Source organism: Carassius auratus, chromosome 39 (assembly GCF_003368295.1).
Source record: "Carassius auratus strain Wakin chromosome 39, ASM336829v1, whole genome shotgun sequence".
Classification (NCBI taxonomy): Eukaryota; Metazoa; Chordata; class Actinopteri; order Cypriniformes; family Cyprinidae; genus Carassius; species Carassius auratus.
This window is the reverse complement of record NC_039281.1, coordinates 2,166,197-2,184,525: the sequence shown is the minus strand read 5'-3', so window position 1 is coordinate 2,184,525 and position 18,329 is coordinate 2,166,197. Positions and strand designations below refer to the sequence as shown.

At 37.6% G+C, this 18,329-nt stretch overlaps 2 protein-coding genes across 2 annotated transcripts; one reads left to right on the top strand and one right to left on the bottom strand.

The window, feature by feature from the left end:
• Positions 1–3: 3 nt before the first annotated feature.
• polr2b (RNA polymerase II subunit B) lies at positions 4–11,806 on the top strand. The gene is made up of 25 exons (XM_026225080.1): positions 4–150; positions 474–546; positions 680–830; positions 920–1,032; positions 3,652–3,871; positions 4,012–4,170; positions 4,288–4,452; positions 4,559–4,755; positions 4,831–4,950; positions 5,066–5,252; positions 5,346–5,489; positions 5,577–5,716; positions 5,887–5,998; positions 6,086–6,240; positions 6,318–6,516; positions 7,062–7,230; positions 8,291–8,387; positions 8,497–8,591; positions 8,913–9,163; positions 9,265–9,354; positions 10,093–10,200; positions 10,474–10,587; positions 10,806–10,966; positions 11,069–11,264; positions 11,508–11,806. The coding sequence occupies exons 1-25, from the start codon at positions 132–134 to the stop codon at positions 11,595–11,597; spliced, it is 3,525 nt and encodes a 1,174-aa protein (XP_026080865.1). The 5' UTR covers positions 4–131; the 3' UTR covers positions 11,598–11,806.
• Positions 11,807–11,830: 24 nt separating this feature from the next.
• LOC113057642 (insulin-like growth factor-binding protein 7) lies at positions 11,831–18,156 on the bottom strand. Its single transcript, XM_026225083.1, has 5 exons — positions 17,621–18,156; positions 15,819–15,928; positions 14,615–14,722; positions 14,254–14,380; positions 11,831–12,939 (listed from the first exon to the last, which is right to left on the bottom strand). Exons 1-5 carry the CDS (start codon positions 18,027–18,029, stop codon positions 12,920–12,922), a joined length of 774 nt encoding a protein of 257 aa, XP_026080868.1. The 5' UTR covers positions 18,030–18,156; the 3' UTR covers positions 11,831–12,919.
• Positions 18,157–18,329: the final 173 nt, after the last annotated feature.

The window sequence follows — 18,329 nt, the reverse complement described above, 5'->3', positions numbered from 1 at the left end:
GTGACGTATTATTCCGTAGCCGTTTGTGTTGTTCTTCTCTAGCCGCTCAGATGTAAAGCGTTGAAGAGAGGGGCGCGCAGATAACCTCTTTTTAATTTAATCAGAAATAAAGTTATTCACCAGCATATATCATGTATGATCAAGACGAAGGTATGTGTGGAGAAACTTAAGCGTAATTTGTGTTTCTTTATTGTTTTATTACAGTGAAAAGTGTATTTGATTGTAGTTTCAAGCGACAACACAACCTAACGGGCTAACTGGCTAAAGCTAGCTTTGTCGCAAATGGACAAGTTAATCAAACCCAACAACATTTTGCAAATTATATGTCTTGGTTTTAAATATAGTAAATGTATTTAATGTGTGGTTTCCTTTAAGGCTGATAGAGAGAAAGAATGAGGCAATTAATTTGTAAGCATGATTTGTCAGCTACTTTTACACTCTTTGTGTAATTTAAATTACTGTAATTATTGTAGATATCCAGTATGATGAAGATGATGATGAAATCACCCCCGATTTGTGGCAGGAGGCCTGTTGGATTGTTATCAGGTAATTTTGCTGTAAACAAATCGTCATTGCATTTGTGCAACTTTAATTAAAGTTGCTATATATAATCTTGAAGAAGAATCTTGAACTTTATTGACACTGCTTTGCCTGTTTCTTGACATACTTCTCTTTCCAGCTCATACTTTGATGAAAAGGGTTTGGTGCGACAGCAGCTGGACTCATTTGATGAGTTCATCCAGATGTCTGTGCAGAGGATTGTGGAGGATGCTCCACCCATTGATCTGCAAGCTGAGGCCCAGCACACATCTGGAGAGGTGGAGGAACCGGTGAGTGGCTGGATTCAGTCTCTTTCTGTCATATGTGTTTATGGTCCTTTCTAAAATAAGTTGACTTTCTCATTTTTTTTATTCTACAGCCTCGGTACCTCCTGAAGTTTGAGCAAATCTACCTATCCAAACCCACTCACTGGGAAAGAGATGGAGCTCCCTCGCCTATGATGCCGAACGAAGCCAGACTCCGAAATCTCACGTGAGTGACGCCTGTCAATGTTGGAAGGCAGTTTAACCCTGTCACATGAAATAATAGATAATTTTAATTTTTTTTAAATGAAGCAGTTTATTGAACCTTTAGTATCATATTTTAAGCCATCATATTTGTGGCTCATAGAGTATTATATTAGAGATTATGGAGCTCATACTTGAGGAGGACAGTAAAACACAATTTTATTCAGAGACCCAAAATGAACAAATATATTGTTGAGTGCAGTTGCTGATATTTATATGGCCAAAGTGATGACATTTTGATCTGAGCTTCTGGGAAGCATTGAGATCTTTATAATATCTATGAATGCAAAATGCATATAAATATCAGTTTTCATGCTATAATTCCCAATAATGTCTTTCATGTCTTAAAATGTTAACTTGCACTTAATATTTAATGTTGAATTGCGATTAATCCCACTTTTCATAGTTTTTTTTAAATATACTTTCATATTGCAATAATTTCACCTACAATTTTTTAATTAATGCAGAAACAACATAAAGATAGTATATTTTTTAATATTTGTATAATAGCATCTTTTTTTATGACTGAAGGCCTGTATGTATCACTAATACTACTGACGTTTCTATGAAATTGTCCCCTCCGCCCAGTATTTAATTATTGACTAGCGATTCAACATTACAGTATAATTGAGAGCTGTGAACTTATAACAATCTTCACATAAACCCATTATAATAAGTGTCATATTTAGCTACCTGTGCCCTTAAGCAAGTAGGAAATTTACAGAAATTGATTAACGTTATCATTAAATTCTAAATGAAATGTAGATGAATCCTTACTGAAGTTATTGATTTCCTTTTTTTTTTTGATTAACAGCCATCACATCAGCTGGTTATTAGGTTATGTTGTCTGCTTTAAGAGCTGTTTTTTCTGAACATGATGCAGATCTGATACTGATTCACATAGTATTTTCTTACAACTCTTCTGACCCACTTCAGGCCTTAAAGTCTCTACTAATGAGTTGAAGAGTTGAATTGGATGTGTTAAATGAGAGAGACAGTGCTGAGCTGCTCCAGGACAGTTTTGAAAACCACTGCATTTCAGAGACATGTTCTTAAATCTGACCCAAATAATTACTTGCATGCAAAGTTTTAAGTCCGCTTTAATAACCTTTTTGTTAACTTAATGACTTAACTGACGACATAACTAGGCATTGCATGCTTGTTTCTTTTGCGCTTTAATACGAATTGATATAGGCTACAGCACAAATCACCACATTTGTATGGCTTACAGAACAGGAAAATTAATTTTTACTGACATACGGCCTAACAACATCTCATCTGACTGAAGTTTACTGTTGTTCTACTGGAGCTCCCTCGTCCGTGCTTGTTTGACCAGCACCTGGCTCTGAGGCGAAGTTGGAGTGTGTGTCCGAAAATTTCTGCGTCTAAATAAATGCAATTCTTGTCAAGAAAAAAGAGGCAGAAGCAGCAATTGCAATAGCTCCGCCCCTGCAATAAGTGCATTAAGCATTTTTAAACGCTTGAAACTGGAAAAAAAAAAATCTTGTGCATTAATGATAATTTGAACAGGACTAATTTAAAGGGTTAGTTCACCCAAAAATGTAAATTATGTCATTAATGACCCACCCTCATTTCGTTCCAAACCCGTGATACCTCTGTTCATCTTTGAAACACAGTTTAAGATATTTTAGATTTAGTCCGAGAGCTCTCGGTCCCTCCATTGAAGCTGTGTGTACGGTATAAAGTCCATGTCCAGAAAGGTAAGAAAAACATCATCAAAGTAGTCCATGTGACATCAGAGGGTCAGTTCGAATTTGTAGAAGCATCGAAAATATATTTTGGTCCAAAAATAGCAAAAACTATGAATTTATTAAGCATTGTCTTCTCTTTCGGGTCTTCTCTTCTCTTCCAAATTCTAACTGACCCTCTGATGTCACATGGACTACTTTGATAATGTTTTTCTTACCTTTCTGGACATGGACAGTAGACCGTACACACAGCTTCAATGGAGGGACTGAGAGCTCTCAGACTAAATCTAAAATATCTTAAACTGTGTTCCGAAGATAAATGGAGGTCTCACGGGTTTGGAACGACATGAGGGTGAGTTATAAATGAAATAATTTTCATTTTTGGGTGAACTAATCCTTTAAGTGCTTAGTTTTATGATCAAAGCTCTGTGCTATTTCATTGTGGGGGCTAAAACATATAATGTAAAGATGTACAAATAAACATTACTCAAAAGCCTGATGTGTCATATTTGTTTTTTGATACTCCCCTTTTAACATTATGTATAATAAAGTATCTGTTAACATTGTATAATAAAGTAAACTTAAGTTAATTGAGTCTAGAATGTGTTAATCTTTAAATATTATTAATAAAAGTTATTTTTATGTTTATTATTAAAATCAGTATTCAGTAGATTTCACAGGCCAACAGACGGCTGACTTTTTAGCAAAGTTTTTATCATGTTGGTAATTAAGAGACGTTATAAATTTGCATAGTCTTTCTAAGGTTAAAGAGGTATATTAAAGGTTACTTAATTGCATGGATTTGTGTGAACAGAGCAATGTGTGAGCAGAGCTTTTATTACATGTTGTATCTGAATGCATGTTGTGATTTGCAGGTATTCTGCTCCTCTGTATGTGGACATAACAAAGACCATCATAAAGGATGGGGAAGAACAACAGCAGACACAGCATCAGAAAACGTTCATCGGCAAAATTCCCATCATGCTCCGTTCCACGTACTGTCTCCTGAGCGGCCTGACAGATCGTGATCTTTGTGAGTTGAACGAGTGCCCACTGGACCCTGGAGGCTACTTCATCATCAATGGTTCAGAGAAGGTCAGTTTTGTTTCAAAACACAGAATCACAGACATAATCAAATAAATATTTTGTTAGCGAAATCATATCATTTGTTGTTTTGCATAATTTGTTTCAAAAGTCTGAAACAATTTAGGTTAAATGTGTTCTGTCATCTCCAGGTCCTGATTGCTCAAGAGAAGATGGCCACTAACACAGTATATGTGTTTGCCAAGAAAGACTCCAAGTACGCTTACACAGGAGAGTGCAGGTCATGTCTGGAGAACTCCTCCAGACCCACCAGTACCATCTGGGTCAGCATGATGGCCCGTGGAGGGCAGGTCAGTATCAGTAGACCGTTAGCAAGTATTCTGCTTGCAGATTGAGCAAAGTAATTTGTTTTTTGAATTCATTAACCCTTTGAGTACTTCTTACGCAAATATTTCTTCTGTTTCCAGGGAGTAAAGAAAAGTGCCATCGGCCAGAGGATTGTGTCCACTCTGCCGTATATCCGGCAGGAAGTACCCATCATCATTGTATTCCGTGCTTTGGGATTTGTGTCAGATAGAGACATCCTGGAACACATCATCTATGACTTTGATGATCCCGAGATGATGGAAATGGTATGTCCCCTTTTGTTTAGTTTTATTTCGGAAGTACCAATAAATTTGTAATTGAGCTCAATAACTAAAACCAATAACGCCATACTCCACCCCACCCCCTGCCCAGGTGAAGCCATCTTTGGACGAGGCCTTTGTAATTCAGGAACAGAATGTGGCTCTGAACTTCATTGGCTCCAGAGGGGCCAAACCTGGTGTCACCAAAGAAAGAAGAATCAAATATGCTAAAGAGGTTTTGCAGAAGGAGGTGCTGCCACATGTTGGTGTATCAGATTTCTGCGAAACCAAGAAAGCATATTTTCTAGGGTAAAATAGCATATAAATATATTATTAATAATATTTGTGTGATATAAATAAATACTGATTGCTTTCTCTTTTTAGTTATATGGTTCACAGACTGCTGTTGGCCGCTCTGGGCAGACGAGAGTTGGATGACAGAGATCACTACGGCAACAAGAGACTTGATCTCGCTGGACCCCTGCTTGCTTTCCTTTTCAGAGGGTAAAATTAAAAAACCTTTCAGTAAATATTTTAGATACATTAAATAATGCGTGCGGAATTTTCGAGATCAAAATTGCCGCCAGAGTTGAAATCTTTGTTGATCTTTTCTTCTCAGAATGTTCAAGAACCTGCTGAAGGAGATCAGGATCTACGCACAGAAGTTTATTGACCGGGGGAAGGACTTTAATCTGGAGCTGGCCATTAAGACTCGCATAATTTCTGATGGACTTAAGTACTCTCTGGCCACGGGAAACTGGGGGGATGTGAAGAAAGCCCACCAGGCCAGAGCTGGAGTATCTCAGGTGAGCTCAAATATGCTTTCTTTTCTGTTTACAAACATTTCTTCCATTGCTATACCATTTTTTGCTAACTTCATTGCCTTTTTATGTACAAAGGTGTTGAACAGGTTGACCTTCGCTTCCACTCTTTCCCACCTGCGCCGTGTAAACTCGCCTATAGGACGAGATGGCAAGCTAGCCAAACCCAGGCAGCTTCATAACACATTGTGGGGTATGGTGTGCCCTGCTGAGACCCCAGAGGTAGTACCCTTTAAAACTAGTATGCATGTGACTTTCAACCCTAACCCCAAGGTTTCAATGGAGTGACTTTTTTTTTTTTTTTTGCAGGGCCATGCTGTAGGTTTGGTGAAGAATCTAGCGCTCATGGCCTACATCTCTGTGGGATCTCAGCCGTCCCCCATCCTGGAGTTCTTGGAAGAGTGGAGCATGGAGAACCTGGAGGAAATCTCACCTGCTGCCATTGCAGAGTGAGTGTCATCCTGTTCTATAGGGGGCAGCAGCATTCTGCGGAAATCAATGAGTTTCTTTTTGTTTTCATAGTTCTATTGTTGTTGTTTATTTCTTTGTTACATTCATAGTCAGTTATTTTATTGAGTTTTTACTGAATCATATAATATAATTGTGTTTCTTCCTTCAGTGCAACTAAGATTTTTGTGAACGGTTGCTGGGTGGGTATTCATAAAGATCCCGAGCAGCTGATGAACACACTGCGCAAACTGAGGAGACAGATGGACATCATCGTGTCTGAGGTGTGACAACACTTGAGCGCCACTCCAGTTTACCGTTTTATTCAGTCTACAGCACCTAACTGTGATCTTGTCTTCATCGTGGTCCAGGTGTCAATGATCAGAGATATTCGTGAGAGGGAGATCAGGATCTACACAGATGCTGGCAGGATCTGCCGTCCGCTGCTTATTGTAGAAAAGCAGAAACTTCTTCTGAAGAGACGACATATTGACCAGCTCAAGGAGAGAGAATACAACAACTACAGGTACATACATTTGTAAAGAATACCTGGTTTCAGAATCTGACTGTTCCTCAATAACAGAGTATCTGTCTCTTGTGTAGTTGGCAGGATCTGGTAGCCAGTGGTGTGGTGGAATATATTGACACACTAGAGGAGGAGACTGTGATGTTGGCCATGACCCCTGATGACCTTCAGGAGAAGGGTGTGGCTTATTGCTCCACCTACACACATTGTGAGATCCACCCGTCCATGATTTTGGGTGTCTGTGCATCTATTATTCCCTTCCCTGATCACAACCAGGTACCGCCCCACATAATACCTCTATGATACCTGTGTGATATTGTGGATTTATTAAAAGGGTTATGAACTGCCTTTTTGATAATTATTTTAAAAATGCATAAATACTCAGTACAAAGCAACAATCTGTAATAACAGACAAAGTAATAGTGACCACGTAATAAAAAGTTACTCACACTTGTGTGGAGCGACATTACTGTAAGATACAATATTGGTGCACTGCATCGTCTTTCTGTAAATCCTGCATTGAATTGTGCCTTTTGTAAATTAATCTGCTGTGAAATTAAGTGAACGAAGGCCAGGTTCTTACTGATGCTATCTGGAACTTCATTAAAAATAAAGTTAATCCACTCTTTCCTAATGTTAGGATCAGAAGGAAGGCGATGCAAAAGATCAAGGGATTTTTGATTTATCATTTCATGACCGCTTTAACATTTTATAGGATTTTAACATCTGCAAACCCAATTTGAGAATTCTCGAGTATTACCGTTTATAACTGAAGAACTTGCATAATATTGCATCTAAATGATACACTCTCTTGTCTACAGTCTCCCAGAAACACGTACCAGTCTGCTATGGGGAAACAAGCCATGGGAGTTTACATCACCAACTTCCATGTGCGTATGGATACCCTGGCACATGTGCTCTACTACCCCCAGAAACCCCTAGTCACAACCCGTTCTATGGAGTACCTGCGCTTTAGAGAGCTGCCGGCAGGTAATCTATTTCTCACATTGAACAGTAGTGCTGCAACTGTTTCTACTCTGCTGTTCAAAGGTTTGGGCTCAGTGATATTTAAAAAAAAAACTTATTAATACTTTAATTCAGCAAGGATTAATTAAATTGATCAATAGTGGCAGTAAAGACATTTATAATTTTACACAATTTATTTCAAATAAATGCTGTTCTGTTAAAGGTACAGGTTGTAGGACCTGCCACTAGAGGGCGCACTTCAAAAACAGTAACAATCGCGTGGTTTGATGACGCTGAGGAGGAGCGTGGAATGATGGGATTTGTTGTCTTCTACCCAGCCGCTGATGGCCATCAATCAGATGGAAAGATAAATCATGGATTTAACGCGAGTTCAACCATTTGCGCGAGTAGATTACATACAAAGTCAATGCAAAGATGTGATCAGACGCGTCCTTGTGCGGGACTAGAGATGCGATGCCCCGCGTTTGGCGTTTATGTCCCATAATACTAATCTTGTTGATCGTTATAATAGCATACGTTTTATGTAAAAATACGAATCAAAACAACTCACCTGTCGATTAAACCACAAGCTAGATCGACATCTCTTTCTAGTTGAAGATTGTCGGGAAGCTACTTCCACATTTGTCCATGACAAGGTGGTAACAAAGGGGAACTAATTTCATTGACAGGCGCCTGCACTGCCCCGTGCCACTGTTTAGAATGGGAATTTTCTCATGGTTTACAAGTAGTTGAAAACATTAGAGATATTGTTAGTAATCAGCTGGACAAAATATATATTACTAGCCTAGTGGTTTTTTGATATTTTACTGCAAATATCTTACAAATTGTACCTTTAATCAAAGAATACTGAAAACATGTCACAGTTTCCACAATGTTAAGCACAACTGTTTTCAACACTGATAATAATAAGAAATGTTTCTTCATCATATTAAAATTGTTTCTGAAGGTTCATTTTTACACTGAAGAGTAATGGCTGCTGAAAATTCAGTTTTGCCATACTACCATACATCTCTTTAAAATGTAACAAAATTGAAAACATATAAAAGATATATTTTTTTTAAAGGAATCAATTCCATTGTGGCTATTGCATCATATACTGGATACAACCAGGAAGATTCTGTCATCATGAACCGCTCGGCTGTGGATCGTGGATTCTTCAGGTATTGGATTCTAGGTTTCAGCTGGTGAAATTGGAATGTGAAACATTACTTAAAAATTATCCTTTTTTGCACTAAGTTCCTGTTTTGATTAAAATGTGTGTCATCTCAGGTCTGTGTTCTATCGCTCATACAAGGAACAGGAATCCAAGAAAGGCTTTGACCAGGAAGAGATCTTTGAGAAACCCACCCGAGAGACCTGTCAAGGTGCAATTCTAGTTTTTTTACTCCTCTTTTCATCCTAACCTGCCTCAAGCAGCATGTTTGCAGCATCATATAATTATTCTGGCCTTACAACTGCATGAAGCAAAAAAATCTAGTCCGATAATATTTGTTAAATATTTGTCTACATGTGTGGACCATTGAGTTTTTAGTTTGAATATTGTTGTTGACATTCGCTGTAAACCTTAAGATAAACATGAAGAAGTGATGCATTGCTTGATGTTTTATCACATCACAGTTAGCTAGAACATGGTGAGGCATTCTGCATAAGGTGCATTATCATTTCTTGTCTCTTTTTCTCTAAAGGTATGCGACATGCCATCTATGACAAGTTGGATGATGATGGTTTGATTGCTCCTGGTGTGCGTGTGTCTGGTGAGGACGTTATCATTGGCAAAACCGTAACGCTTCCTGAGAATGACGATGAGCTGGACAGCACCAACCGTCGCTACACTAAGAGAGACTGCAGCACATTCCTGCGCACCAGCGAAACCGGAATTGTTGACCAAGTCATGGTCACACTAAACCAAGAGGGCTACAAATTCTGCAAAATTAGGGTGTGCATTGATTTGACTCTGAGGTTTATTTTGCCATTCTTTAAACACTGTTGGTCCAAAATGCATAAATGTAAATTCTGCATTTTACAAACTTTGTGCAGGTCCGTTCAGTTCGTATACCACAAATCGGTGACAAGTTTGCCAGTCGTCACGGTCAGAAGGGTACCTGCGGTATCCAGTACAGACAAGAGGTAAGTTTGAACTATCATAGAGAAGGTTTAAGGCCGATACGATTATTCTGTTTTTGAAAGAAGTCTCTTATGCTCACCAAGGCTGCATTTATTCGGGAGAAATTTATTTCAAAACAGAATTGTGTATATTACAATTTTTTTTTATTTATTACAATATATTACAGTTTAAAATAGCTGTTTTTGTAAATTATTTTGTCAATTATTTCTGTGATGACAAAGCAGATTTTTCATCAGTGGCACATGATCCTTCAGAAATGGTTCTATTATGCTGATTAGCTGCTTAAAAAACATTTCTTATCAGCATTGAAAAATGTATATTAATTAATATTTTTGTGGAACCCAATATTTCAGTTGCAGGCTTCTTTGATGAATAAAGTTCAAAAGAACAGCATTTATTTTTAAATAAACTCATCTTTTAATCAATGTAAAGCATCTTTGTTGAATAAAAGTATTATTTTTATAGTTTTTACCTATTAATATTTAACTTTTACTGAATGGAAGTGTATGAATGGAGGCTGTAATGTTGTGGTGCTCATTTTTAATGTCAGTGTGACTAAATGTGTATGGCAGCTTCGTTTATACCAGCTTGTAGTTGGAAGGTCTGTTCACAGGATGTGGCTCTTAAACAGTTCCTGACAGTAGAGAGACTCAGAGCTGAAGGCCTTGTAAACGGTCACACGAAAACCCACATGCAGATGAGGTGCGAGTCTGACCTGAGCTGTGAATTTCTCTCATTAGGACATGCCGTTCACATGTGAAGGAATCACTCCAGATATCATCATCAACCCTCACGCCATCCCCTCCAGAATGACAGTCGGCCATTTGATCGAGTGCCTGCAGGGGAAGGTACTTTGGTTCTCTTCTCCTAATTCTGCAAATAGGTCTCGTCTTTTAACTTGAATGACAGATGTTTATTCTGGAAACATGTCTTCACGCGTGCACCACAAAGATTCTCCAGTTTAATCATGTTGACATATTTGGTACTTTGTAAGGAAGGATATTTTACAGAATTGAACGATTCTGGTCCAGAATTCATTCTGCTGCGTTACACTGAATAAAAAGCAGTTTATTCATAAGCAGTTCTGATTGCTTTTTTTTTTTAATTCACTGTCCATTCAGGTGTCTGCTAACAAAGGGGAGATTGGTGATGCCACGCCATTCAACGATGCTGTGAATGTACAAAAGGTCTCCAACCTGTTGTCAGAATATGGTTACCATCTGAGAGGCAACGAGGTAAAGAGCTTCTACCCGAAAATGAGAATTGTTATCATTTATGCATCCTGAAGTTGTTCCAGATTTGTTTACCTACTACCTATTAGTTTATTTCTGCTGTGGAACATAAAAAAATATATGTTGAAGAATGTTGATAACCAAACAGTTTTGTTTCCCATTGATTTCTGTTGGACAAAAATTCAGTGGATGTCAATTTTTTTTTTTTTTTTTTTTGGCAGGTTCTGTATAATGGCTTCACCGGCCGCAAGCTCACCTCTCAGATCTTCATCGGACCCACATACTACCAGCGTCTGAAGCACATGGTGGATGATAAGATCCACTCCAGAGCCCGTGGACCGGTCCAGATCCTCAACAGACAGCCCATGGAGGGTCGATCACGGTGGGACAGCATGATTATACTTTAAATTTTATATACTTTTTTTCTTGCATGATATATAAAATCGCCTATGAGATCTTAATACTGTTGTTTGTTTTTCTTCAGTGATGGTGGGCTGCGTTTCGGAGAGATGGAACGTGACTGTCAGATCGCTCACGGTGCCGCTCAGTTCCTAAAAGAGAGACTTTTCGAGGCGTCTGACCCATACCAGGTTCACGTCTGCAATCTATGTGGCCTCATGGCCATCGCAAACACCCGCACGCACACTTATGAGTGCAGGGGCTGCCGCAACAAGACACAGGTGAGCAAGCGCTGATATCCTGTCTGACTGGGCCAGTCAGGTGGTTAATTAATGTCAACATGACATGAAATTTCACACGCTCTTTTTGATCTTATTATGATCAATTCACCCAGTGCATGGATGCTATAAAGGATGCTTGTTGTTTCAGTTCACACAAGGAGCAAGCACTGAGCTATTACCTGAGCATATATATGGATTATTTAAGATGTTAACATGGGCTCTTTCCATCCTCTGCTCTGTCAGATCTCTCTGGTGAGGATGCCGTACGCCTGTAAGCTGTTATTCCAGGAGCTGATGTCTATGAGCATTGCCCCACGGATGATGACCAGCTAAAGATGAATGATGGAAAACGGGATATACAGAATAATGGAAAAAAAAATCATAGGGGAAATTATTTGAAATGGATCCCAACAGCACTTCCTGTGGTAACTGCTGGGCTTGTGAACTTCTACATTTTTTATTGTTTTTCATGTTATTGTTCTGAAATAGACGTTTTGGCTGTGCAACTAAGAATAAAATAAAGCTTTTTTTTAAAAAACAAAGTTGTGATCATGAAGACATGACTGCTTTTTTCTGCACAGACAACACACTGTGTGCCTCTTTAATTGCATCTTTATTTAATAATGTTATACGAATACTAAAACATATAAACAGATGCATTAGATGCTCAGACTTTTATAGGACAACACTTAATTCTATGGTAATTTAGGAACCAATGTAAAGTATCAATTCTTATCACCCAGAAACTGTAACTAAAACATCCTCTGAACTACAGTATTTGTGACTTGTTTAACAAAAATGTCATGGCATTAACTAAAAAAGTATTTTATGTTGGCTTTCACATGACATTATCTTTATTTAGCTCAGAGATGTTCAAACCAGGGCCTGCAGGCCAAAGTTGGTCTCGAATAGGTAAAGAAATTAAAAATACAAAATACCATTGATGTATATCTTATTTAGTAATTTAGATTTTTATTTTAATGTATTTTTTTCTTATTATTTTAATAAAAATCTAGTTGGATATAATGCAACATTTACTTACGGCCCATGATGCTCAATTAAGTATAGTTTTTGGCCCATTATAGTAAAACGTGAGAAACCCTGATTTAGATTAAGTAGTCTTAAGTTTTTTGTTTTGACTGAACCTTGGAGGAACAGCTAAAAGTCTAAAAACACAGACTGTGCACAGATAGCACAAAATAACCATAGACATAAACCAAAAAAAAAAAAAAAAAAAACTGAAGGAATGAGTACAATTTGTATAGTCAAAAACATCTTGAAAAATAAAGGGAAGCGAAACATACATATAAGTGAAGATGAGATATTTAAGTACCTTCCCATGCATGCAAGAGTGAATGATATAATGTGCATACCTGAATGTGTTCTCGTGTATAAGTACGTGCAAAAAAAAAATCAATCCGATGGTCATCCCAGTTGGCGATTTACAGTATTGAAGTTATGTGGGCAGACTAACTGTAGAGTGAGCTAAAGTGTCTATCTGTGTCTCTGAACAGCTTCTATAGAATAAAGTGCCTATGTGCGAGTTGCTGTTCGTGGTTCAGGCGGTGTGAGAGAGCAGTGATTGATTGTGCTAGACGCTTGTCATCAGTGCACAGGTGTAGTGTTTCAGCATCTCAGTCAGAGGCCATGTCCTCTTACAGCTCAGCATCGTTCCCTGCATACAAACAGACAAGAGGCTCCAATGACAATGAAGTCTTCGTTTTCTAGTTTGCTGCACAATAAAGAATATTGTCTCATACAGTCAAACAAAGGTATTTGACATTAAATAACACCTAAAAACTAAAATTCTGCTCCAAAATAATCATGAAAGTAGTAAATATAAATTGTGTGCTATATTCCAAGTAATATTTGAGGAACTAATTGAGATTCAAAGGGATAGTTCACCCAATAATTCATGATTGTCATCATTTACTCACAAGTATAATAAGTTGTTGAGTGCAAAAGAAGATATTTGGTAATTTTGTATTTATATAGTATTTATTCATATTTTAAATATCTCTTTTTTATATATTCAGTTTTCATTTTAGGTTTAGTAATTTTTGTGCTTTTATACATTTTATTATTATTTAATATTTATTTTTTAGGTTGCTAAAAGAACTTTTTTTTTATTTATTTTTTGTTTGTAATTTCTTTACTTAAACTTTTTTCGTTTTACTTCAGTTAGTTCCCAAATAATTTTTTTAATTGCTTCTATTTAGCCTTTTCTGTCCCTAAAAGAACATAATTTTTTTAAGCTATTTTTTTGCATCTTATTACATCTCCACCTTGTTTCATTTCAGTTAGTTCTCAATGAAACATTTCTAATTTTTGCTTATTTTATTTTATATATTTTTTATTATAGGCTATATATATTATATATATTTTTTATTATTGTAGTTTTATTACATTTATTTTTTATTTCATTTTCGTTAACAGTAACACTGGACTTAAATCATTGTACACTTTAAATCTTTAAATGTTATTTGCTTATCCATTCAGATTAAAAATGTCAGATGTGACATTGGTAAAGCAATCAAATCCATATAGTCATATGATACTTTTTTTATGCTTTTTTTTTTTGTCATTTTGGAAACACTGTCGTCACAGTGATTCCAATGTGTGAAAAACAGCAGCTTTGACATTCTGCTATACATAGAAAAAAGAAAGTCATATGGGTTTGGAACATGATGGTGAGTAAACGATGATTAGCAAGCATGCTTTTTCAGAAATCTCATCCAAGCTGGAAATGTTGATGGACCGAAACCAGGATATGTTCCTCACTGGGCTGTCCACATGAAACAGCAGAAATTTGTCACTGCAGAAATCTTGCTCACAAGGGAACTGGCAGATGACTGTGGCCAGCCAAAAGAAACAGCTTGGCATGATGGGACATGTTCTACATTCTCTAATAATGCAGGTCTTTTATGTATCCTGAAGCATGAAGTAGGTGCAAATGAACTGATTTATTGTACATTGTACACTCTCTCACCCTTCTTGTGTGGAATGTCATTGATGGAATCCACCACATGAATAGTGCCCACAGCCGACGCTTCGCCCTGGATGTTGCTGGCGTGACACTCGTAGGAGCCGTCCTCATCCTTGGTAAGTGGAGATATCTGCATCAGATGGCAAACAACTGTCGTTTTCACTCAATCTGTTTTCAATGTTTTGATAAGTTCAGAGAACTCCAAACAAATGTAACCTGAGATGAGCCAAGAGTGCCTTCAGAGCAGCGCTGCCAACAAAAAATGCTGTAACGGTTTTGTTGCACAATAAATAACACTCATAACTTAAGTTATGCGCTGAAAGATAAACAAATGAAAGTTAACATTTAGTTAAAAAACACTTACAAGCACCCAGCCAGTAGCCTCGTGCTTTTCCGGACCTCCGCGGGTCTGGACGGCCAGGTTCTCTTTGTCTCCGGGGAGTGGAACAGTATTTTCTTTGTTAATAGATACCTATGAGAACCACAACAGTCATAAAGTCTTTTATTTTTACACTGCATGGGTTCAGTCCAAACAAATTTCAACATAGAAATCTCTAGCACATGATTTTGCAGCACATTCAAGCTTGTTTGTTCTGTGGTGAAGTTGGTAAGGTGTGGTTAGTTTCACAAGACTCTTCATTCGCACAGATTATCGAAGATAGTTTTTGAGTTTTTCTCAAAACTTTATAACCTCATGTGGAACAAGACAAAACAGATCTTCAACCAGTTAATAATGTATTGCATTTCTGTGTGTAGCTGGATAAACAACAACCATCTGAAGTCCTTTGAGTTCATGAGCTGTTGTCGCTGTTATTATTGATTAATGTAATGGTAATATTAACTTCTAAGTCAAAGAAATTAAACCTTTAGCAAATTTCAAATTTTGCAACCTGTCTTCCAGACACTAAACTTTTTAATCTCCTTCTGTAATCTCATAAAATGCTATAAGTAGTTATTGAGTGACTCTGGGTCTGCATCACTGTAATAAATATATCCCGCAGGGAACCTCAGTCTGAGGCAAGGGTGAAATTCTGCATCAAATTCTGAATTTCCACCATTTATGACGCATGCCTAACCTGATCAGCAGAAACTGCATAAGAAAATACTAAACTAATATACAGACACAAAAATGAGTTCGAGCACCAACATAGTTTTAAAGATTCATATTTCCTGAGAAATGTTACTAAGGATGTTTTGGTTTTTCTCATGCAAAATCACCACTAGTCATTCGTGTCTCCCATGATCCGGAATTCTTTGATTCTATCTCTAAGGAGAAAGCGTATCTCCTTTAGTTCTAAAATGGAAAAATGTGATAGCTGATGACATGCTTGATAAAGTGCTTCCTGCTCTGATCCCTCCCTTGTTTGTGGTGCTATTGTTTCTGCGCTGTTAGTGGATATCTTTTGACATAGCTGGAGCTGTACTGTATGCACAATTACATTCTTGCCTCTTTTCCATATGGGGTTTTGCGTCTGTGCTTTAGGATCTGATACATGAAAACGTATCAGCTCAGATGTGAACTACTTGCAAAAGCAATACTGATAGAGAAACCGAAATCTGTTCTTTACCTTTCTCCAGGTGAGCACAGGTGTGGGTATCCCGGTGGCTTCACAACTTAGGAAGACCCGTGAGCCGGTCACGTTCCAGATCTCTCCCGGAGCGGTCACAATAACTGGTGCTGCACAGGACACAAAAGAAACGAAATGATTTAGATGATGCATTCTAGTTGCACGTTATAATATAATAAGCATGTCGTGCTGAAGTTATCAGCAAGTGGGTTTCCCTCGTGCCTGGTCGAGTGAGGAATTCTGGGACAGAGTTTGCACACTGCACTGATGGGCAGATTGTAATACAGACAACAGCGGTTTCATTGCTTCTAGTGTTCAGTGTCTGCATGACTTTTTCTTTTATTAAACACATTATTATTCATTCAGTGTCCTAGCAGTTTTCTATTAAAATATGGTGAATGGTGACTAGCTTCAAAAAACTGCTGCAAGTAAAGATCATGCCGGTCTGTGAAGATGATCCGTCTGCTCTGCTCTCTCCGTTGTCTTTTCTCTTCCCACTGATGCTCTCTATTTCCTAATATTTATCTATCTATCACTGGGACTTTCATGTCTGTTCACTGTGGATCCACGGTCTCTAATTTTTCGATGAACACAACAAGTGCAATCTTGTGTATCATGTATCGACTGTATTTAAAAAAATGACCTTAGAGATTATTATTATTATTATTATTCACAAAATAGTTTGGCAGCGTGTCTTGTTTCTTATTGTTACTTGTTACTTATCTTATATAATCGACTATTATTTACTAATCAATATAAATAACTGAAACAAATCAATATAAATCTAATCACATGTTTATTTATTAAAATATGACTGCAAATTCTACAAGAATGTTACACAACTTGGTAATTCAGGTTAGCAGGGACATTTGTCTCTATCTCAGTGGCAAAAGTGTTCCAGTTTACCTGAATTCACCCCTATATTGTTGAAACCCACATATACTTAAGTTACTTTAGTAAAGATAAAGGTGACAAAACATGTTTCCCAGATAACTCACGTAAGTCTGCACAATGTCTGTTAAAGATTTCTTGATCTGGAAAGCATCAGCTATCTACAGACGTCTTTCAGATATCAGTTGTACAAACCATAAACCTCTTATAGACAAATTCTCCAAAACTAAAGGCAAGTAAAAAGTGTCTTAACATAAATATATGACAATGATTTTGGTACACACTTTAGGGTGTCTAGTATTAATATATGCATTCACATACATTTCGTTTTGTTGAGTGTGCAAAGAATGAGTAAAAATGTTGATGGTCACAATAGTGACCGGTGGGATAACAGTGAACTTAGGTATACAATATAAATCTAATTGCAGCTAGTGAAATCAAATTTTGCAATGAAAAAATATTGCACTAAATTAAAAAAGCTTGTTACAAAAAAATTACAATAATAATGTTGTAATACTCTAACCATTAATATAAAAAAAATTGTCATATTTAAAATAATTTTTTATGCATAGTAGTAACCTTAGAATGTGATCAAACTGTTTAAACTAGCTTGGTTAAGATATCAAACCATTTTTATGACAAATAATGTTATTTCAGTACACACATTACCCCACCGGTCACAATTTTTTTCACGCAATTAAAATAATAATAATAATAAATAATTATAATAAATATTGATTATTTTAAATGGTTAGCCTACTAATGACATATCATTTGAATATTTTCAAGTCTGGGAAAATTTTGGGATTAAACGGGTTAATCATCATTATTAAATCTAATCTTACTCATTAGAGTTATTAAAGTGTTGACTGCTAAATGCAGAGAGGGTCTTACGAGTTTAGGCATCTCACCTTGAGCGCATTCGCCCTTGTTCTGAATCTTAATCTCGGGTTTTTTCTCCTTCACTGCTTTCACACTTGCTTCTTTCAGCTCACAGCCGCTTTTATAGTTCACGCCGTCAGTGCCGCACACGGGATAGTTGCTCTTGCATTCGCAGACCCAGGACCCTGATTGACTTTTCTTGTCTTTGTCGCTCTTGACGCACTCGAGTCCGGACGCGCAGCGCTTGGCTCCCCCGCACGGCTCTCCCACCCCAGACGCGCAGAGCTTGCAGCAGCCGCACGCGTCCAGCAGCGTCTCGGAGGAGCAGCCCTCGGCCGGAAGAGGCGCGCACTTGCTCGGGTCGCAGGTGCCGCAGCTGCGGGGCAGCCGGTCCGCTGACACCACAGCGAACAGAGTTAATATCAGCCAGCAGATCATAGCGAGGTGTGAAGGGTCTCAATCTGGATCAGAGTCTGCTACTCCTTTCTGCTTTAGGATGGAGATACTAGACCCCGCCCAGCAGATCCATAAACGTACAATAGCACAAGTAAACATATTCTTCGTTTTTGGCATTATTCTGTTTTTGTTGATTTCTTTCAACCACCCCCCCCCATATATAATGGTGTAAAATATATTTTTAATTTTTTTTTTTTAATAATAACCCTTATACTTTTTTTTCCTCTAAAAACGTCATTTGTTTCTAACAGGCCAGAATTATAAGCCAAAGTGTGAACAGGT

Excerpts from the sequence above, each read along its gene's own strand:
- polr2b (XM_026225080.1), top strand. Across the intron at positions 4,951-5,065 it reads CTTGCTTTCCTTTTCAGAGG|AATGTTCAAGAACCTGCTGA; the intron begins GTAAAATTAAAA and ends TTTTCTTCTCAG. Across the intron at positions 10,201-10,473 it reads TCGAGTGCCTGCAGGGGAAG|GTGTCTGCTAACAAAGGGGA; the intron begins GTACTTTGGTTC and ends CTGTCCATTCAG.
- LOC113057642 (XM_026225083.1), bottom strand. The coding sequence starts at position 18,029 with ATGATCTGCTGGCTGATATTAACTCTGTTCGCTGTGGTGTCAGCGGAC. Across the intron at positions 15,929-17,620 it reads CAAGGGCGAATGCGCTCAAG|CACCAGTTATTGTGACCGCT; the intron begins GTGAGATGCCTA and ends TGTCCTGTGCAG. Across the intron at positions 14,723-15,818 it reads CTGTGCTCACCTGGAGAAAG|GTATCTATTAACAAAGAAAA; the intron begins GTAAAGAACAGA and ends TGGTTCTCATAG.